The 21,260-nt window shown below is 48.5% G+C and overlaps 1 protein-coding gene across 6 annotated transcripts in view; it reads right to left on the bottom strand.

Moving 5' to 3' along the window:
* Positions 1-21,260, bottom strand: part of CAMKK1 (calcium/calmodulin dependent protein kinase kinase 1) — a 99,510-nt gene that overhangs the window by 42,690 nt on the left and 35,560 nt on the right. For all 6 annotated transcript variants that reach the window (XM_063174079.1, XM_063174075.1, XM_063174076.1 and 3 more), the window contains exons 2-4: positions 14,887-15,405; positions 5,390-5,437; positions 3,387-3,440 (exon numbers count right to left, since the gene is read on the bottom strand). In XM_063174079.1, the coding sequence (XP_063030149.1) occupies positions 3,387-3,440; positions 5,390-5,437; positions 14,887-15,327 (543 nt within the window). In that variant the 5' untranslated portion in view covers positions 15,328-15,405. The remainder of the gene's footprint in view (positions 1-3,386; positions 3,441-5,389; positions 5,438-14,886; positions 15,406-21,260) is intronic.

The following is a 21,260-nucleotide window of genomic DNA, read 5'->3' as shown; positions in this document are numbered from 1 at the left end:
CTCACAGCAACCAAGGGCAAAGCTCTCAGAAGCACTCCCTCATCTTTAATGGAAGGTAAAAAACCCACAAAGTAAACACAACCCATCTACATTTTTTCCCAAGTGTGGTGGTTGAATTTTTTTCTTGAGAGTTTTTCCTAATTCTAGGCCAGATCCAAAATTCATTAAAGCAGCAGCAATCTTTCCTTTGGCTTTGACAGGAGCTCTATTCAGACTTTGCTCCCTCTAAACTCTGCCTGTTTGAAGGGAGCCAGCAAAGGGTCCCATACCTCAGCAAGAATCAGGAGCCACACTCTGAATTATACACCTAAATAATTTTTTTCTTATTTTTTTACAATTTAGGTCCTTGTTATTGCAGCACACGAGCTAAAAGATAATAAAGGCAGCAACACCCTGGCCTCGTGCTGAACCTCTGCAAATGGAAATCAGTTGTAGAAGCAGAATATCATAGAATAGTTTGGGTTGAAAGGGACCTTAAAAATCATCTGTTCCATCACCCTGCCATGGGCAAGGACCCCTTCCACTAGACCAGAGTGCCCCAAACCCATCACTAAAGGAAATCACCAAGGGCTGCTTTTTACCACTGAGACAAAAAAAAAAACACCCTCCAGAGCTAAATCTGGGGGAAAACAAGCACACAGAACAGGCCCTTCCCAACTGTTAGAATCCCAATTGCTTCTCTTAACTGCTGGTAAGAGTCATGGGGCAGCCCTGGGGTGCTGTGCTGAGGAGCAGGGCTGGGAAGGACAGGCAGGGCAGGATGGAAGCTGTCTGAGCTCTGGGAGAGCCCCAGGGTCAGGCACAGCAGGCAGGTGGAGAGCTGAGCAACCCTCAGCCAGTTATGCAATCAGCTCTTTCCCTGCAGCTCTGAAAAGCCTGCCAGCTCCTGAGCTGGATTAATGTCCTGGAAAAGCACAGGTGTCTCCACCAGGCCTGCCCTCCATTAAACAAGCACAGGGGGCTGGGAGGATGAGGATGAAGGCATGTGGCTGCACTGGGGAGGGAATCAGCTCCCCCTGCCCTGCCAAGAGGGGAACAAGGACAAGGACACAGAGCTCAGAGAGGCCCATCCCTGCATACACATTTCAGCATCACCCTCCCAGCCCAGGGTCAGCTCAACCCCAAAAGGAGGATGGGGTGAACCAAGAGCACATCCCTGCAGGGCTGGCACTAAGGGGGGGTCTTTGTGCCCTGCCTGCCCCCAGGTGAGGCTCAAACAGCCCCAGGCATGGTGCTCCTCCTGGCTGCAGCACCTTTAAAGGGTTTGCTTAGATTAGAATCCAAGATTAAGTGGGGATTAATTGACACACACCAGGCTAACCTGCACACAGGCTTTCACTTTTGGTTGTGATGTGACCAGCTAAATCCACATGCATGGGGTTAATCTGCATCCAGAACAGGGACAGGAGTGCAGCAGGCAGTGCTACCCTTTGGTTTGGATGTGACCAGCTAAATCCACATGCATGGGGTTAATCTGCATCCAGAACAGGGACAGAAGTGCAGCAGGCAGTGCTACCCTTTGGTTTGGATGTGACCAGCTAAATCTACACCCATGGGGTTAATCTGCATCCAGAACAGGGACAGGAGTGCAGCAGGCAGTGCTACCCTACACCCAGCTCTCCTGGCTGAGCTGTAACATGCCTTGCCCACCTCTGGCACCTCAATGGCATTTCCTGAGCAAAAAGGCAGTGCCAAAATGTAAGGATGCCAATTTTCAAAGGAAAAAATACTTTCAGCTGGAAATAAACATGATTTATGGATGTGATGCATTCCCACTCTGTGCTGCTGGTGCTGGCATGCCTGTGCTGGTGGGACAGATGGGTCAGGGAAGCCAGGGCTGGCACCATCACTCAGAACAAACCATTCTGCTGCAGGGCATGGCAGGGAGGATTTGGAGGGCAGCAGAGAAAAGGAGCCACTGGAAAAAGCTCTGGTGCAGCTGTGATTCAGCTTGGAAAGGATGGGAGATGGAAAGAATTGTGGCTCCTTCCCTTGGCTAGCTCCAGGGCACCTTGTCCAGATTTTTGTCTCATCTCTTCCATCCCTCATTTCAAGACATTCCTGCTGCAGTTCCATCCCTGCTGGAAGCTGGGGAATACCCACAGGCACACAATTCCCACCTGACCACTTCAATCTGGTGTGCCACTTGTAATAGAGTCAGGGAGGAAAAACTACCTGAGGAGCAGTGGGGAATGAGGAAGCTTTATGTTCCACAGCACGTTCCTGTTCCCCTTTGTCCCAAGGCAGCACACCAGCCTGTTTGGCTGCTCTGGGGCCCATTTTCATCCCACTTTCACCAAATGCAGTGTGTTGGTTGAGGTTCAACAGCACTGCAACCCCACAGCTCAGCAGATTCCTGCCCTGGCATCCATCAGAAACTGCTGGAAGTTTTTCCAGAAGCCTCCAGGCACAGCCACACATAGCAAGGAAGTTTTCCTTCCTTCCAGCTCCTGCTCTCAACCTGAACAAAACAAGCCACAGGGCAAGCCCAGGGACATGAGCACATCTGCAGGCAGATTTCACAGGAATTCCAGCTGGGATTCAGCTGCCTCTGAAAGAGGAAGCCCAGAGCAGGAGTCTTTTGGAATATGAAACTCTCCAACTCTGGCTTTGTTAAACCCCAAGATTTGCCTTCAGTCATGTATCCTACACCTCATGTCCTGGCAGTGGGCATGGCACTGCCCAGCCACACCATTCTGCTCAGCCTTTTCCTGAGAAACTCCACATTTCCTTCCAAAACACTCCTGCTGTGGGATTCCCATTCTCTGAACCTGAGAGAAGCAGTGACAGAAACAGAAAAAAGAAAGATCAAGACAATTCTTATCTCATTGGCTGCTCCTGTGTTGTGCCAAAGCAGAATGCAATATGGAGATTGTTTAGCCAGAGTGATGGGGTTTTGTTTCCTTGGCCTGTCAGGGCCAGGTGTGTGTGTGTGTGTTGGGACTGTCACTTACAGTCATGAGATTCTGGGCAGTGTGTGCTTGTGCAAATTCAGTTTAGATGTAGTGTAATATAGTATAGAATAATATAGTATAATAAAGTAATTAATTAGCCTTCTGCTAACCATGGAGTCAGATGCATCATTTTCTCCCCATCATCAGGGTTGCCCTGATTTACTCCACCCTGCTCCTTCCAGGACAGGCTTCCAATGCACAGCAGGTGCTGAACATCACCACCCACATGCCTCTAATTTCAGGTGACCTGCTTCATAGCTAGAAAATGCCAAGGCAGATCAGCAGCATGTTCTGCCTGTTACATAAGGCACCCACCCGTCCCTCCCTCGCAGCAGCTCCTGCAAGCCCCCCAAAAAATCACAGGGACACAACTGAGAGCAGCTGCCAGGGGGGACAGCAGCACAGAGAGGAGCAGAGCAGAGGCACACTCACATAGTATTTGTCATCATTCTCGTTGTAGGCCAGCTTCACCACGCCGTAGGAGCCCTGGAAATGAACAGGAATTGCAGGGTCAGCTCAGCAGCTCCACCTCATCCTCCTGCTGCTCGAGGCTGGGGTGATATATGGTTTCTTCTAGGCATGTCTTATAAGCTTTTAGAGATCTATATCACACTCAAGATAGCTCAGCTACTTTAGAAAGCATAAAATTAGCGAGATGGTTTCTGTAGTAGTGCTGGAAACAGAAGTTTTAATGAAAGGCAAAATAACAAAAGTCTTTACAGAGAAAAACTGAGCTAGGTGCAAGAAGTTCTTGGTCCTAGTAAAACACTTGACAAAAGCAATTAGTTTCTTTATTCTCTTTTATTTTTAGTAAACTCCTTAAGCAAGACTTTTTGGCTCCTGTTCAATTGGCCATCCTTAAGTTTGGGGTGAAGTTTCCTAAAATCTATGAAGTGTCTTTTTACCTAATAAAAAAAAAGAAACTTCTAAGTTTTTTTTCCCTTTTAAGGAAACAAAAGAGAGTTTTATCACTGTGCCAGCAGAGAGCACATCCCTGTACTGGTGGACCACAGCTGGGAAAAAACAACTCCCAACTGCCCTGAGCAGTCTGCAGGTGATGTGACCCTACAGCAGGGCTGAATGTTTTGGCAGCTCTGGAGGATTATCCCTATCTGGAGGAGTTAAGTGCTACCCCACCACCCCTGCCCTGAGCTAAGGCCATCACATCTGTCTGAACTCACACAGGGATGGGCAGCAGAGAGAAAAAATTTATTGGTGCAAATTTGGAAGTTCTGCATGAGCACCTTTCCTGTTCCACCAAGCTGATGCTGCCCAGGCAGGTGCAGGCCTGCACTGCTGCTGTAGCCACAGCTCCAGGGACAGCCTGAAGCCAAACTGCATCCAAACTGCTGCTTTTACAAAGTCCCAATAAACACTCATTTTATGCAAGTAAGCCATGATCAGGTATTATCCCTGACATATGCCTATTGAATAAATGAGTGGGAGGAACACCAGAGCCTTCAAAATATTTCCCTTGACTTCACTGAGAGTTGAAATAAGGTTCTGGTCTCAGAGGAGACTCACAAGCCACCTGGCTGATCCAGAAGCACAGCAGACCCTCTCCCAATCTCACAGTGCCCACCTGCTTGCTGTGACCCACAGGGAAGGAGGGAGGCAGGGACAAATCCACCTCAGAGAAGGTTTCACACTCTCCTTAAAACCCCAAAGGCCTAAGTGGGTCTGAAGCTGTGTGTGAGTTTGGGATGGCACCTGCTGTGCCAGCAGTGCCACCTGCACCCTCACCCCTGCCCATGGCACAGATGGTGGGGGTGCCTCTCATTTTGGAGGCATTTGGGCTAATTAAATTAAACTTGTGCAGCTCAGGTTGCAGCCTCCTGTGCCTGCAGTTCAGCTGCAGAGGCAGACACAGCTCCCAGACACAGCACTGCCTGTGGAGCCATCTGCAATGGTGGCACATGGCCAGAGGTGCAGGTGTCTGAGCTGCTCACCAGCCCAGACCTCTAAATAACTTCACAGGAATCACTTTTGAATCATTCTGCAGCTTTTAAACGTGCACTAGAATTAAACAAACATTTCATGTGATGTAAACATTTAACTAGTCCTGATGGGGACCAAACACCTGCCCTGATCATCTTTTTGGGCTTTTTTTCCTTGTTGTGTTGTATTAATGTATCAAAGGTTCTTAGTGTTACATTTGGCAAGCAAACACCCCTGAAAGGGAGCCAGCTTAACCACCTTCTGAGGGAGGAAAAATAAATGCAGATTTCAAAGGAAGTAACTCACTGTGACCTTGAACAAAACTTGCTCCAATTAATATGGAAAAAAACCTCAAAAATAATCAGAAAAGCCCCCAAACCAAACACAGCTTGCAAGGAGCCTTGGCCAGTGAGGTCCCTTGGGCTGGCACAGCCTTTCCAGCCCTGCTCAGACGTGTGACACAAGCTGGTGTGACCAACATGAGCCCCAGTACTCACCTTGCCTATTTCACTCTGCAGCTTGTACTGGTTTAATTGCACACAGTCCTGCAGATCAAAAGGAGAACATAATTAGAGTATTGGTAAAGGAAATGACAGAGTCTGAATCAGGTTCAAGTAGTGGCAGAGTGCTGAATAATTAAAGACTTAATCTCACTTACACGGGTGTATGTTACACTATAAGCACTGTTTAGGTTTTTTTTTTTGGTTTGGTTTTTTTTTGTTTTGTTTTGGGTTGGTTTTTTTGTTTTGTTTTGTTTTTGTTTTTTGTTTTTGTTTGGTTGGTTGTTTTTGGTTTTTTTTGGTTTTTTTTTTTTTTTTGACAACCCAAGACAAAACAATTATGGGCTGAATTCTGATTCTGATTGTGCTGTGTAAAACCACCCCAGTTAGTTCCCCAGCACTGCCCCGGGTTCAGCCCAGCCTGGCAGCCCCCAGCATCCAGCCCAGGGTCCCAGCATGAGCCTGTGCCCTCCCCAGCACCAGCCTGGCAAACACAAAGCCCCTCTGGCTGTGCCTGCACCACAGGAACCCTCACCTGCATCTCCAGCAGAGCACACAGAGCCCAGCTCCTCTGCTGGGCAACACAAACTGCTGGGAAGGATGAAAGTTTGACAAGAAAGTCTCACAGATATGTGTGCTTAGCAGAAAGATTTTTGAATGTAGAATCTGATGAAGGAATAGAAATGAAAGCAAGTTTTGATATTGAAGAAAAGAATTGCTGAGCCAGTCTTACTGGATAACCAAAGAGGCAAAGGGTGTGTTAGTTAGAAGGGTTTTTATGGCTTAGAGCAAAGGATAAACCCACCCCAAACAAGAAGATGTTTTTACCAAGCAGAAAGAGAGCACAGGCAAACAAGCCTGCCCTTGTTGCAAGTAGAAAAAAGGGTCTCAGAATTTTCCACTGCAAGAAAACTGAAACACAACTTCTAGCTTAAACTGCAGTATACTAACTTTTAGTGATTGGAGAACAGTAACATGAATATGGTAATTATAGTAGTTATGATAGGCTATAGATAAAAGTTAAGGTGTAGATTGGTTCTACTGTATTAAGATGCTCAGCAAAGAAAAGCATAAAATGCATTTGTAACCAAAAGAAAAGTCTAGAATGCAATGTAACCAAAACCAAAGTACAGAATGCATTTGTAACCTAAACTCAGGGTCTCCAGGCCTGCCTGCAGCTGGAGCTGACAGCTGTGGGCACAGCTCTGTCACCCACAACCTCAACTGCTGTCATCTTGGATGGAATAAACTGCATTTTGGAGACTGCCTGGAGTCCTGCATCTGTCATTCAGGCTCTTACAACAACCAGTGGTACTGACATGGGATTTGCTAAGATCAATCACCCCAGAGCAGCTCTGATGCTGCTGCTGAGGAAGCCAGCCCTGACTGGGGTGGGGATGTGGTGATTGATGCTGAGCTCCTCCCAGACCAGGGGTGGCCAAGGGGCAGAACAAGGTGGGACAGAGGATCCACAAAGCCAGCTGGTGTTGGAACCACCCTGCCTTTGGAGCTGCACACCTTCTGCAGAGCCAGGCTCTGGCAGAGCTGGAGCTGCTGCTGGCACCTCTGCAGTGCTGGCACCAGGCACAGAGGCTGCAGTGCAGTTTGCCTTGTCCTCACTGAGCCCTGAGCTGCATTGCAGGGCAGGGAAGAGCCCCCACCTTGGAGGGGTGAGGAAAAGGAGGAGTTTCCAACCCCAGGACACAGTGTGGGTTGAGCTTTAGATGGGATGCACTTCCCAAGCCTGCATTTTTGAACATTTCTCCCCAAAACTGCCAAGCACTAAAGCAGGCTGGAAATTCACAGCCAGCCTCTGCACTTGTTTGGGAACAAAGCTGATCTAAAACATGCAGACAGGTAGATTGGCCTTCCCATAAACCTCAAAATAACCTCTACAGAAGCAGCACCACAACATAAAGGCAGTGCCAGATGCCTTCAGTCCCTTTGTAAGAACAGGGGTGGAGAGTCCCTGCCCCAGAGCATTCCCAACAGCAACACTCCTCTGCCTCTCAGGGCCAGCACAGGTGTGGGAGATGATAATCTTGATAAATGATAATTCTTCTCCATCACCAACCAGAAAACATTCCTAATTCTCCTGATGAATAGATCATCACAATAAAAGGAATGAGGGACTGTGTCGCAGACATCTTTTATCAAAAATCCTGTCCTTGGGATTTTTCCTCCTGGGAAGCTGGGAGGCCTCAGGAACAAAATGTAAACAATGGTTATCTGCTGCTGTGGAATGCAACAGGTGCATCTGTGATTGGTCTGTGTTGGCTGTTTCTAATTAATGGCCAGTCACAGCCCAGCTGGCTGGGACAGAGAGCCGAGCCACAAACCTTTGTTATGATTCTTTGCTATTCTATTCTTAGTAAGCCTTCTGATGAAACCTTTTCTTCTGTTCTTTTAGTGCAGTTTTAAGGTAATATATATCATAAAATAATAAATCAAGCCTTCTGAAACATGGAGTCAGATCCTCATCTCTTCCCCAATCCAAAAACCCCTGTGAACACCATCACAGGACTGAGGACTTTTTTCCCACATGGCTTGTCAGGAATACAAGGAATGGTTTAAATCTTGATGTTGTTGCCAGGGAAGGAAGCTTTTTCCAGCTCCCTGACAGGGAAGAGCAGCCATCTGTGAGTAATGGGGCCATAGGACTGTATTAACTCTGCTGCTAGCAGAGCACATATCTTTCCATAGGTAAAAACCAATCCAACAGAACTGGAGCACCAAGAGAGGACCCAGCAAAAACCAAGATGCAAGGCATGAAAGGAGGGGTCAGCATGCAGGAGCCCAGGGTATGGACACAAGGAGGACAAATTCCCCTGCTAACACTGTGCCAGCAGATTCACTTCCCACTGTGAGGCTGTGGTGATTTTCACAAATTCAGCAGCAACACTTTTCTGATGTTGTCTCCTGTCCTGGCTTCTCTGTGCTCAGCTTTGTGCCCCTCGCCTGGTCCTGTGAAAACTGCAGTGCTGCAGAGGGTGAAACACCCACTGGAGCAGCTGGGCAGGCAGGAAAAGTGACCATTCCTCCAAGAAAGCCTCCAACCACCTCACATCTCCTGCTCTTCAAACCAGCTCTTGCCAGGAGGCCTCCTCCCTGAGCAGGGATCCCTTGCAGGAGCAGATGAAGCCTCTCACACACAGCCATGAGCCCTTTGCTCTGCACTCAGCATCTTGTTTCAAGTCAAGGTGGCATCTCTAAAGCACAAACCCTGCTTTTTCTTGCTCAGACTGCCAGGGAAGCCATGGTGGCATTTTCCCCTCCTTCCAGAAGGAGCAGAGTCCTTTGTGTGGGTCACAGTCCATCCCTCATCCATCCATCCATCCATCCATCCATCCATCCATCCATCCATCCATCCATCCATCCATCCATCCATCCATCCATCCATCCATCCATCCTCACAAAGCAGGAGCAGGGACTGTGCCTTATCTCTATGCCACCAATTCCTTTGACTCTGACCACAAATCACATTCTTATCCCCACCAGACTGATCACCTGAAGCATCTCCCTGGTGTTTCACTGCTGCTTGTGACACCAGAACTCCCATTTTTGGGACAGTTTTTTGAAAGGGGTGGACAAACACCAGGAGGGAACACCCAGAAAGTTCCAAGGGAAAGGCAATGACCAGATGTGCAGCACAGCCCCCTCAATGTTCACCCCTTGGAAGGTCCTTCACTCTTAAAAAAAATCTCTGAAATTTTTCACAGAATTTTTTTAACCCAAATGTAATGCAAGAATTTTGGATTATGCAAATAAATGAAATTATGAATTTCTCTACTTTCTTTAAAGGAACAAATAAATAATTTGGTTTTTCTTTCAATTTACCCTGAACTTAGTGCATAACAAATAGGTGACACTCACTGTCACCACCTGGCCCACACCCCAGTGCTCTCCACTCAGGTAATTCCTGGTGGGAAGCACCATCCCTTTATCTTCTGCAGTGCTTCCAGCACTTGAGCTGCACTCAGCAAAAATCAAAACAGATTTTAGGTGCTTTCTATGTTTTTTTCCTCTTGCTGAAAAGCCCATAATTCACTGCTGAAGTGACTCCTGCCACGTGTTGCTGCATTTGTTATTCTGTTATTTGGTTCTCCTGCAGGAAGTGGGATAATTGTCCTATTCCTTTATCAGAGAAAAACACCTATCTCTGGCCAAGTGTTTCTCTAAGATAACATTGTACAATTCTCTTGATTTCATCAGGCTGGTGTATTTGCAGCTGCTGATAAATACAAATAGAGCAGAACTTTAATGAGATCCCTTAGTGAAAAGCTGTCACCAAATTAGGCTGAGCCAGTCCAAATGTGCAATAATTGTTTCACCTTAAAAAACAAGATGCCCTCTGTGTTAACAAGTCCAAGGTATTTGTCAAGAGAGGAAGGGAGGGAAATCAATGCCACAGAAAACAAAAATTGGTCAAAAATCATAAAGCAAAATGCAGCCCAGGCTCAGTTCCAGAAATCCACTGTGGCCACCACTGGGTGACAGAAACCCTGAGAAACTGAGAATTGAGCTGTCCCAGGGGAGATACATGGATGGGAAGGGATAATCTGATTTCCCTGATTTCCAAAATCAGACATTTCTGAAAACAGACAGCCTACACAGATATAATGGAAAATACATATATAATGGAGAATATATATATAATGGAGAATAGCTATGTAATGGAGAATACATACATATAATGGAAAATACATATATAATGGAGATTTTTGTCCCCTAAACAAAGCCAAATCCCCCAATCTGAAAAGAATTTTCAGCAATTCAGGGATAAACCTTAAAGAGAGGAATGGAAGAGAAATGAGGAAGCACTGGTTTAAACTCATCCTGCCTAGAAGGGGAAGTGAAGGCAGTTCTGAAAACAGGCAAAAATGAAAAGAAAAGCCAGAAAATGGGTATTGAGGGCAGCAATGAATTCAAATTAGAAAGTTGTTCAGGTTCAGAGAAGGATAGACAGGAAGCCCAGACCTTGTGGTCGTAAGAAAATAAACAGATTTTGAAAGAACATCCAAAAAGAAGTGCAAAAAGGAAGCCCAGCCCTGCTGCAGTGCCCTGGCCATGGTGGGCAGAGCTCAGCCCTGGGCTCACCCACCTGAGAGCCCAGAGCTGATGCAGAGCCTGGGATCTGTGGCACCAGGGCAGACCCTCCCAGTCCCCTCCAGCTGCAGCTCTGGGCTTTGTCCTTCTCTCAAACCTCACCCTCAGACAAGCTGGAAATGCAACTTTACATAAGGTTAATTAAACCAAGGAAAAGAAATTAGCCATGTGAGGGAGTCTTCTTTGGAGAAATGTTTTCCAAGCATCTTTAATCTTTCCAAGAGCTCTGGTTTGAGCACCACAGTAAGGGAAGCTCAGCTCCTGCCTCTGCCCTGGCCCCACCTGAGTTTATTTTGTGCACAGCAAGAAATCACTTTGTGAGGAGAGAAAAACCAGGCAGGTCCCAGGCCCTGGAGGAGTGTGAGACCTGGGCCAGCACCAGGGCACTGCCTCAGCTCCTGGCACCAGCTGCTCCAAACCAGCTGGCCAAACAAGCAGGGGGCTGTGATAAAGACGAGAAAAAACAAGGAAAGAAAGGACAAAGAAGTGATTTATTTTCCATGCCTCTGGAGTAAGCCATGGACAACCCAGCATAGGAAAATTCCCTTTGTCAGCTCGTTCTCCTCCCTGCATCTGCTGCCAGGAGCATCTCCAGGGAGGAGAAGGCACTGGCCTGACTCATCCTCTCCTCTCCTGCTGGAGCACACACAGCTGATCACCATGGCTGCAGGAGCACCTGGAATGCTCTCCTACATCCCAAAGGGTGGAGAGACAACGTGGACACCAGGGCAGGGGGATGTGGGATTCAGGGAGAGGAAGGGAACATGTGAAAGGGAAAGGAAAATCAACTGGAAGGGACTGGAGAAGAGACTGTATAAAGCAATTAACTGTGCTAGCAGGTCTGCGGGGAAAGCTTGAAAAAAGACAATTTATTCTTCTCCTAGCCACTCTTCAAGTCATATTTTCTTGGCTAACTAAAAAAATTGCTTTAAAATAACAGAATAGGATAAAAAAACCCAACAAACCAAGCCCACTTTGAACCTTCAAATGCCTCATTCCAGCACACAGCACCTCTCCCCTTTCACAAGACCGGGTGTTATAGATGGGACAAGCTCTGTCAGTCACACAGGGACAAGATTTCAGAGTCTTTCCCTGCTACACACAAACACCAGGGCATCATCTGGGCAGGAAGTGGAAGGTGATTTTAGCAGTGTCTGGAAAATCCTCTCCTCTTGCCTTGCTGCCAGCACGGAGCAGGAGCCAGGAATGTCAGTGGGCCTAAACTCTGGGGCTGTGCCTCAGCTCTGCAGCTTTATGTACCCTTAATAGCTTCAGCCTAATCACTTCTGTGCCACAGCTAAGGGCAAAGCCATTCCCTTGTCAGAGCAAAGCACTGATAGGCAGCAAGGCAGCAGAAAAACCCCATCAGGCACTCCTGCCAGGGAAGGCAGCTCTGACAGAACCTTCCAGGCCATAGGCCATGGATAAGCTAAGAAAGGAGGGGAACAAACAGGGAGCTTTTAAAATTACAGCTCAATTTTTGATAGAGGAATGACAGATCAGGGTAATTAAGAACAGGGAGAGCAGAACATGTTACTTCTCTTGCAGAGCCAGCCTTGTCAGCAGTGGCTGCAGGACACCAGCAGCTGCCAACTCTTTGTCCAAGGGCAGTTGGCTAATTGGTGTCTCTGGAAATGATCTTTGTGCAAGACAACAAACCCCAGCCCTGCTGCAGCCCTGCCACCTGCCTAAATAACAAACCCAAAAGCTGTGCTCAGAAGGTGGCTGTGGAATGGTTCCAGTGACAGGACAGCCCCAGTTCACTGCCTGCTGCTGCCACTTGATAAATCCTCCCTCAGCTTCAGCTCTTGTGCCTCTTGATCCCTGAACAGAAGTTTTCCCCCCAGCCTGTGAACAAATATTAAAGCAGCATTAAAAAGCTCAGCAGTACCTCCCTAAGAGAACACAGTGTTCTTCCATAATTCATCAGTGAGGGCAGAGCATCCAGCTCTGCTGCATCCCCACTCTCTCTGCAGAGCACATCTCCAGTATTTCTCCAGGATACAGCATCACTGACAGGCAGGCACTGAGCTGCCATCCTGCAGGAGAGGGAGGCAGAGCCAGGGGAGATGGCTATCAGCACAACAGGAAATTGTGACATGCAGCAGTGCCACCCATCCCTGCTCCTGACTGACAGTGGCTGCTGATGAAGCCTGAGTGCTCCTGAACTGCAGCTTTGCACAGACTGAAACTGAGCTGGGGCAGTGGATGCTCTGCTGCTGAAGGGCACTGGCTGAGGATCAGCCACAAACCCAAAGCAAGGGCAAAGAACTGTAGGGGGACAGAATATAAGTAAATAAAGGTAGTATAGAAAGTAACCTTACCCCCTAAAGAGTTGCAGCTGGGTTAATTGTTAAAGATTAGGAGCAGGCCTGACTTTAACAGGCCACAGCTATGATCAGTAAGAAGAGTGTTATAAAAGAGTGGATTGGCTGGTTGAGGGGAACTGGATTCAGTTGGCTGCTGTGAGAAGAAGAAAGTCAGTGCTTGGAGGAGCTGTCTGTGAGAAACACCAAGGAGGAATGAAACTCTTGCACTAAGGAGACAACAATATGGAACCTTTGCAATGCAATGACAACAAAGAACCAGCTCCCAAATGGCTTTGAGCAGGTGAGAAGCACTGACTGGGATACAAATGTGCAGCTTGCCTAGAACAAGGAGCCATTTGAGGCAGGGTAGTGCTGGGCCTGGTGACCTGGACCTTGTCAGTGACCCACCAGCCTCGCTGCTCATTGGGCCTGCATAGAGTGACCACCAGACACCCAGCCAAGTGCACCATGACTTATTTCTCATTACAGGCTGATTTCATCCCCAACAGGACCAAAAGCCCCAACATGGAGACCCTGGTAACTCTTAGAATCGTGGACAGAGAACAGAAGGCCTGCTGTGCAGTTCTGTCAGAGCTCCCTGCTGTGTCTCAGCTGCACAGCTGGCATCAGGACTGGCAGTGCCTCTCACAGCACAACAACCCCTAAACAGCCACCTGGCAGCAGCAGTGGTGGCACTGGAGCAGGGTGTCACACACCACTCAGTGCCCAGCCTCACATCTTACCCTGTATCCAACCAAGCATGCATTTTCCTGATCCTTCTGCTCCTTATGGGGCACAGATGCTATCCCTGTGAGGTGGGAAGGGCAGCACAGCTCCTGAGAGTTCCTCTGTGAGGGCAAACATCCAATCCAGAACGTTCCCAGCTCACCCAGGCTCCCTTCCCACAGCAATTCCCCATTAATAGGAATGATGGTTTCCAACAGGCACAGCTGGGGTCAGCACACCATTGCTCTCTCAGTGATACCCAAATAACCATGAAAAAGGCAGCACTGTGTCAAGAGCTGCTGCAGGAGCAGGGGCATAAGAGCTCCCCATCTGCATTTCAAACTAAGCAGTGCTCACCCCCAGGCAGTGACCTCTGCTACCCAAAATGCAGATGCTGGGGAAGAGGATGGAGAACTCTGAATTTGCTTGCAGATGGGAATGTGCCAGTCACACTTGACTGCAGTTATGTTGAAAGATTTCAGAAAAGCCTCGCTCCTGGCACAGTCACAGCACTGCAGGATGGGAGAGCTGGCACTCAAGTCACGTCCTGCTTCCAAGAACTGGCTCCTTTCCCTCCCTGCCTCCCTTATTAAAGCATATGGCTGCTGCCAGAGAAGCTGCAGTCTCTGCAGTGCACCTTCTGCATGTGTCCTTTTATCAGCAGGGGATGCACCTCCCATCCCACAGCTGATGGGGCTTGCACAGCTCCCCAGAGGTTGGGATGGTGTGCACCACCATCCTCTCAGATGTGCAAGGAAAACACTCATTTCTCACAAGGGAAACACCAAGCCACACAGATGTTTAGCTCCAGGTTCCTTGCACCCACACTGGCAAAGTCTAAACTCCAGTGGTTTGGGTCCCTGCTGTTACAAATGCTTTAAAGAGAAAAGAAAACCCTGACAGGAGCCAGGCATTTAAGCTCTTTATAAAATTAAATTGTGCCTTCAATCATGGCAGAACACAATAGTAGATGCATAATCTCCAGAAGTTTAAATCCATAAATACCATCAGCAAAGCTGCTGTGACTGGTGAATTCCCAAAGGGCACCTCCAGCAGGGACACAAGAGCAAAGTCATTTGGCTTTTCTCTGAACAACCTGAAAGATTTCCTGTGTGCTACCATGACACAGGGGTCATGGTCCCTTAGCAAGGCTGTCCCAGGGCTAAAGGAGCCAAATGTCAGGGCCAGGGCTACAGCCAATTCCAAGCTAATATCATCCCTTGCTTCCAGGGACTTTTCCCCTGCTTAGAAACAACAGTGCTTTCAGATCTACTACTCCAGAAGCCTGAAGGCTCCCATTACACCTGAGACAGACTCACCTGAACCCCTGAGCTGTAGGGGGAACATGCCTACCTCAGCGTCTGATATGGAGACGCGGTGTGACTCGATCGTTGGTCTCCTCATTATCCGTGGGGATGGCCCTGTGGCATAGGGACCACAGCCTGCAGTGCTGCTGGAAGCCAAATAACCTCCCGAGGATCTTTCCTGAAGGGACAGCTTCCTACTGGACAGACCAGGTCTGGTTAGAGGTCTCTTGGGAACGTGCCTCAAGTGAGCATCTTCTGACTGTTGGGAAGGCAGAAATTCATTGATTCCCACGTCACTGCTGACTCCGTTTCTCTGGATGTCCTTTATGTTATCAGAAAAGACTGTGTCGTTTTCTTCAGGGTTGTCTTCACCATTTTGGTCACTTCTGTCTGGGACAACAGACACATCTATGGCTGCCACCCTCTCCACCAGCTCAGTCTGTGTGTCCATGCTTCCATCCAGGACATTTGCTGGAGAGTCCCCCATGGCTGTGTCCAGCTTGTTTGCTCTCAAATGGTGACACAGAGAGCAGTGATGTTAGTGCTCAAAGGCTCCATGAAACACCTGAGAGGAATCACAAACAGAGGAAAACTGAATAAAAATGATCACTCAACACAAACATAACATTTTTTCAGTCACTTCTGGCTTCTTCCAGCATGCAAGAAAGCGAAGGCAAAACACTGGCAGGCTGTAAACAAGGTACAAACTCAGATTAAAAGGCGAACCCAGGCATTGAGCTAGACAGGAAAGAGATAAAAATGAGATTTTATCTGATGTGCAACAAGTGACACAGCTAAAGAGAACTCCTTCTGCAGCCACACCAACAGCCAGGCAGAGCTTACAATACTGGAGAAGCATCCCAACAGCTGAGGGCCAAGGGTCGAACTCTTGACCTCTCAAATTCTTATTTATAGGATACAAGAGCTTCTGGCATGTTCTGAAACCCAACAGGCACAACAACAACTCCACAGCCATTTAGGGTTCCCCAGAGTCTCTCTGCTGCCCTGTAGGGCCTTGGAGAGTGTCACAGAACCGCCAAGCCTGATGATTTCCACACTGCCATTTGCAACATGGTCAGCAAAAGCAGAATTTAAAAGCAAATCTGGTTCTAGGGATGCCCTTGGCCCCACATAGTTGCAGTCTGTGTGCAAACACAAGTTAATCTTGCTGCCCACAGTATATAAATGCTATAGTGATTTGCAAATCAACAATACTTAATGATTAAAGTGTGGTGGGAACCAGCTTTTCCTTGGGAAAAGACCTACAGTGCAATACAAAGCTAAAACTGCTGCATAAAATTGCTGTTTCCTGGATGCTAATTTCAGTCTCAATTTAAAACAGATTTCAATCTTCCCAGCACAGTGCAGTGCAGGAAATTATGCTCTGCAGCACATGGCTGCCAACACTTAATCACCCCTGAAGATGCAGCACTGCATCATTCCATCCCTGTGCCCAGATCCTGGGGCCAGGAGGAGAACTTGACTTCACTCACAGCATCCCAGTGAATTCCAGAGTGGGCTCAACCCTGAAATAATGCAACCAGTGGTTCTCTGTATTCAAAGCAGGTGGGGAATAAAACCCCTGCAAGCCAGGTGACACCTGCATCTCCATTTCATTTACATGAGGACAGGGTGGGGGTGAGTGAGTCCTCATCCAGCATCAGCCTGGGAGCACTCACAGTCCTTGCCAAGGAGCACAGGTTGAGCTGGGCTCAAAGCTGCCCAGAAATGCTCAGTTGAACACTCTACAGTGATCTCTGCCGCACAGGGATGAGCTCCTGAGTGCCCCATGGCAGCCAAACTCAAGCTTTTATATCAATGAGAAAATTAAAATTTTGATTAAGATAAAGATCTTGACTGGAGGCTTCACCCTAAGTCATGTGCCAATCATAGGGAGCCAAGCTGGGCACTCAGTGTGTCAGAAAGGGAATATCCAAATCTGAGATATTCCTTCCACATCACTGCTCACCTCCTTTCCCCCCTCCTGTCTTTTCTGCTTGCCTGAAACTAATTGACAGAAGTGTCACTCACTCAAAACAGCAATGAAATGGTGAGATCAGCTTTAAAAGCTTCCATTAAAACTATATTTAAACACATCAATCCCAAAGCACAAATCCCCTTTGGAGCCAGGGTGCAGGCACTGGGGGTGGCTCTCAGCAGTGGGGGAAGGCTTTGGGGTCCAGCCCAGCACACCCTGCACTGTTTGTGGCCCCACAAACCCAGGGCAGAGCAGCAGGAGCCTCCCCTCTGCCAGAAACCCCTGCCCAGCTGCAAACCAGCAGTGACCCTGCAAAACCAACCTGTGGGGAGCCCAAACCAACCTGTGGGAGGCCCAAACCAACCTGTGGGAGGCCCAAACCAGCCTGTGGGAGGCCCAAACCAACCTGTGGGGAGCCCAAACCAAGCTGTGGGAGCCCAAACCAACCCGTGGGAGGCCCAAACCAACCTGTGGGAGGCCAAACCAACCTGTGGGAGGCCAAACCAACCCGTGGGGAGCCCAAACCAACCTGTGAGGAGCCCAGACCAACCTGTGGGGAGCCCAAACCAACCTGTGGGAGCCCAAACCAACCTGTGAGGAGCCCAAACCAACCTGTGGGAGGCCAAACCAACCTGTGGGAGGCCCAAACCAACCTGTGGGAGGCCAAACCAACCTGTGGGGAGCCCAAACCAGCCTGTGCAAGGCCCAAACCAACCTGTGGGAGGCCCAAACCAACCTGTGAGGAGCCCAAACCAACCTGTGAGGAGCCCAAACCAACCTGTGAGGAGCCCAAACCAACCTGTGAGGAGCCCAAACCAACCTGTGGGAGCCCAAACCAACCCGTGGGAGGCCCAAACCAACCTGTGGGAGGCCAAACCAACCTGTGGGAGGCCAAATCAACCTGTGGGGAGCCCAAACCAACCTGTGAGGAGCCCAAACCAACCTGTGGGAGGCCAAACCAACCTGTGGGAGGCCAAATCAACCTGTGGGGAGCCCAAACCAACCTGTGAGGAGCCCAAACCAACCTGTGGGAGGCCAAACCAACCTGTGGGAGGCCAAACCAACCTGTGGGGAGCCCAAACCAACCTGTGGGGAGCTCAAACCAAGGATTTGCTGTCCGTAAAATGTTTTTGTGAAGCCTGGAGAGCTTCTGAGCTGAACAAGGAGCATCATGTCAGGGCCACAGCCAGGCTGCAGTGACCCCAGCTCTCTGCAGAGCTTTCTCTGCACTGCAAAGCCTGGGGAGCTGCACATTTCCCAGGGACATATCTGTGGGACATGGCTGCATGCCTGGCTCCAGGACAAGGTCATCTCCTGAGCCCCAGGGAGGCACAGGCAGTCCCCAGCCCTGCCTGCAGATCAGGGCTGCTCTGCACCAGCCCCATCCCCATCCCTGCTGCCAGCAGCCCCTGCCAGGCTGGTCCATCACAGAAATCATCCTGAATGAAGGCAAGGAGAGAGTAAAAATGCTGCCACCATTCAACCCAGCTTGCCCAAAGCTCAGGAGGAACCTCCAGGTCACCCAGGGCTGAAAGCTTTCTTCTGCCCATAGAGAACAAACCCAAGACCTTTCCTTGATGCAGCTTGAGCCCCTCACCTCAGTCCCAGGCAGCACCAAGAGGAAAATAAATCTGCTAAAATAAACCTGCAACTGAAGCCTGCAGATCCTCACCTTCCTCCCTCCTCCTGCCACCAGGTTTTCCCCTCTGTGGGAGCAAGGGGAAGGAAGAATCTGCCCGTGTTGCTGCGTGGATGGGTGCGAAAGCCCACAAACCACCCACCTGGAATGAACATTTGTGAGTCTCCTGCTGCTCAGCCAGCAGGAAAAAAGGCCAGGAGCTCTGGGAAGAGCAGCCCAGCAAACAGTGATGCTTGTGCCAGTCACCTGAGAGCTCCTCAGCACCCAGAGCAGGCACACAGGGTGGCTCCCCCTCAAAAGCAAACTTGCTCAATTCTAACTCACAGCACAGGCTGCAAAATAAATCCTCAGCTAACTGACAACTGAACCAGATAAACTAAAGATAAACCCCATAAATCAGTTCATCCCATCAAAACAAACAGACCCATACATTGCTGAAACAAATAGCACAGTGCTGCTAAAAGCAGGCTAAAAAATCCAGCAAGACTTTAAATAAAATAATTGTTCATCTGTAGAGCTGGGCTTTATTTCAAGTTCTGTTTTGAAGGATTCCTTTTCACTGATAAATCCTCCAAAACTGTATTGGAAAGCAAAGATTTCTGAATAAGCCAATCAGTTATGTGCAGCCCAGCATAAACTCAGTGCAAAAAAAAAAAAAAACCCCAATAATTTCTGCAAGGCTAAATCAATGGTGGATTTGCAGTTTTTCAGGCTGTGGCACAACCATTCCTTGCTGTGGTGGGAAATCCCAGCAAAACAGAAATTCTGCCTCCACCATCTCTCATCTCCTGCATAGCTTTGCTGTCCCTGCTGATCCCCTCAACACTGAACACCTGCTGGAGAGCAGAGGAAAATGCTGCAGACACGAACCAAAGCTGCAAACAAGCTTCTATGAGCAAAATTAATTTACTTACAGATATCTTATTTACCATTTTTCCCTGTAGCTATTCCTCTGCTGCAGGCAGATTGCCACTTCAACCATGATTTTCACAATATATTTATCAAATGGATGCATATGTTTCCCAGACTGGCACTGAGCAGAGAATAGTACAAAAAACCCTTCTGAAAGAAATATAATCCCAGAGAAAACCTTTCTGTATTTTATGTGGGAGTGGGAGATGAGCAGATGCAATTCATTTTGCTGCTCAATAAAGTATTCCAAAGCATTGTTTGAAAAATAAAAAATGTAAATCTAGTTTACTGCCAGGCTCTTCATCCTCTTGGCTAACCAGAAATGTTCCTGTCAGAAAGGATGGGGAGGGTAAAAGGCCCTGAGCCTCAGAAAACCCAGCTTCATTTCCCAAATTTGCTAGAGACTGCAGAAAAGTGACTTTATGGCTTTGTTGCAGTTCCAGGTTTAGAGGAATGCTGCTTCTCCTTTGTGCCCTGGAGAACACACCTGCCCTGTGCTGAGGCCATTGCAGGAAAAGAATCCCAGTGAATAATTACTGAAATGAGGATTTGCACAGGAAAAGTTCAGGCAGATTCTGCTGCTGCTCAGCCAGAGGCTGCAAATGCTCATGGTTGGCATCCCCCCCATCAGGGATGTGACCCTGGAAGCCAAATAACCTCATGAGGATCTTTCCTGAGCCCCTCCCTGCTGGCACAGCCTTTAGCTACTCCTGACCACACAGCACCCACAGGATTGTCACACAGAGAGCTTCCAGAGATCACAGCAGCTTCACTCAGGGCTTTGCTCTGCTCAGCAAGGGCAGGGATCAGGCCAGGCTCTCCAATCAGTGCAGGGATCCCTGTCCCAGGACTGGCTGCCTGCAGAGGGGATGTCACAGAATTGACACAGAATTGACACAGAATTGACACAGAATCACTGGGTTGGAAGAGACCTTCAAGATCATCAAGTCCAACCCAGCCCCAACACCTCAACTAAACCCTGGCACCCAGTGCCACATCCAGGCTTTGTTACACACACCCAGGGATGGAGACTGCACCACCTCCCTGGGCAGGCAATTCCAGCACTTTATCACTCTTTCTGAAAAAACTTTGTCCTAATATTCAACCTGTATTTCCCTTGGTGCAGGTTAAGGCTGTCATCCACTGTCATCCCCATCACCAGCATCCATCAGCTCTGGTGAGACTCCTCAGGAACCCCTTCCTGCTGGGGCAGGGCTGGCAGCACACCCAGCCCTGTCCTGTGTGTGTTTTTCAGACATTGCCCCAATGAAGAATCCACTCTGACTGCTGCCAAGGGCAGCAGAATCTCCCTGTAAGGAGAGCAGCAGCACGTCCTGGGCTGGGCTGCCAGGCCCTGGACAGCTCCTCCAATGACATTTCAGGTCAGCAAGTCCCTTCCAGAGCCAAAGCTGTCTCCTCACACCAAGCAGCACAGATTAGGAGTGTTTCCATCCTGGAGTGTCTCCTGTGCTCCCAGTTCTGCAGGATTTCCCCAAGCACTGCTACCCTGATATGAAAGATAATTCCACACCCATCACCTGTCACAGACATGTTTTATGGAAAATCCCTTCCTTAGGATTTTTCCTCCTGAGAAGTTGAGAGGCCTCAGGAACAAAATGTAAACATTGATTATCTGCTGCTGTGGAATGCAACAGGTGCATCTGTGATTGGTCTCATGTGGTTGTTTGTAATTAATGGCCAATCACAGTCAGCTGGCTCAGACTCTCTGGTCAGTCACAAGCTTTTGTCATCATTCTTTTTTTATTCTTAGCCAGCCTTCTATTCATTTATTATAGTTTTAATGTAATGTATATATATGTATCATAAAATAATAAATCAAGCCTTCTGGAACATGGAGTCAGATCCTCATCTCTTCCCTCATCCTGGGACC

The sequence above is a fragment of the Melospiza melodia genome, chromosome 21 (genome assembly GCF_035770615.1).
Source record: "Melospiza melodia melodia isolate bMelMel2 chromosome 21, bMelMel2.pri, whole genome shotgun sequence".
Classification (NCBI taxonomy): Eukaryota; Metazoa; Chordata; class Aves; order Passeriformes; family Passerellidae; genus Melospiza; species Melospiza melodia.
This window is presented reverse-complemented; position numbering and strand designations above follow the sequence as displayed.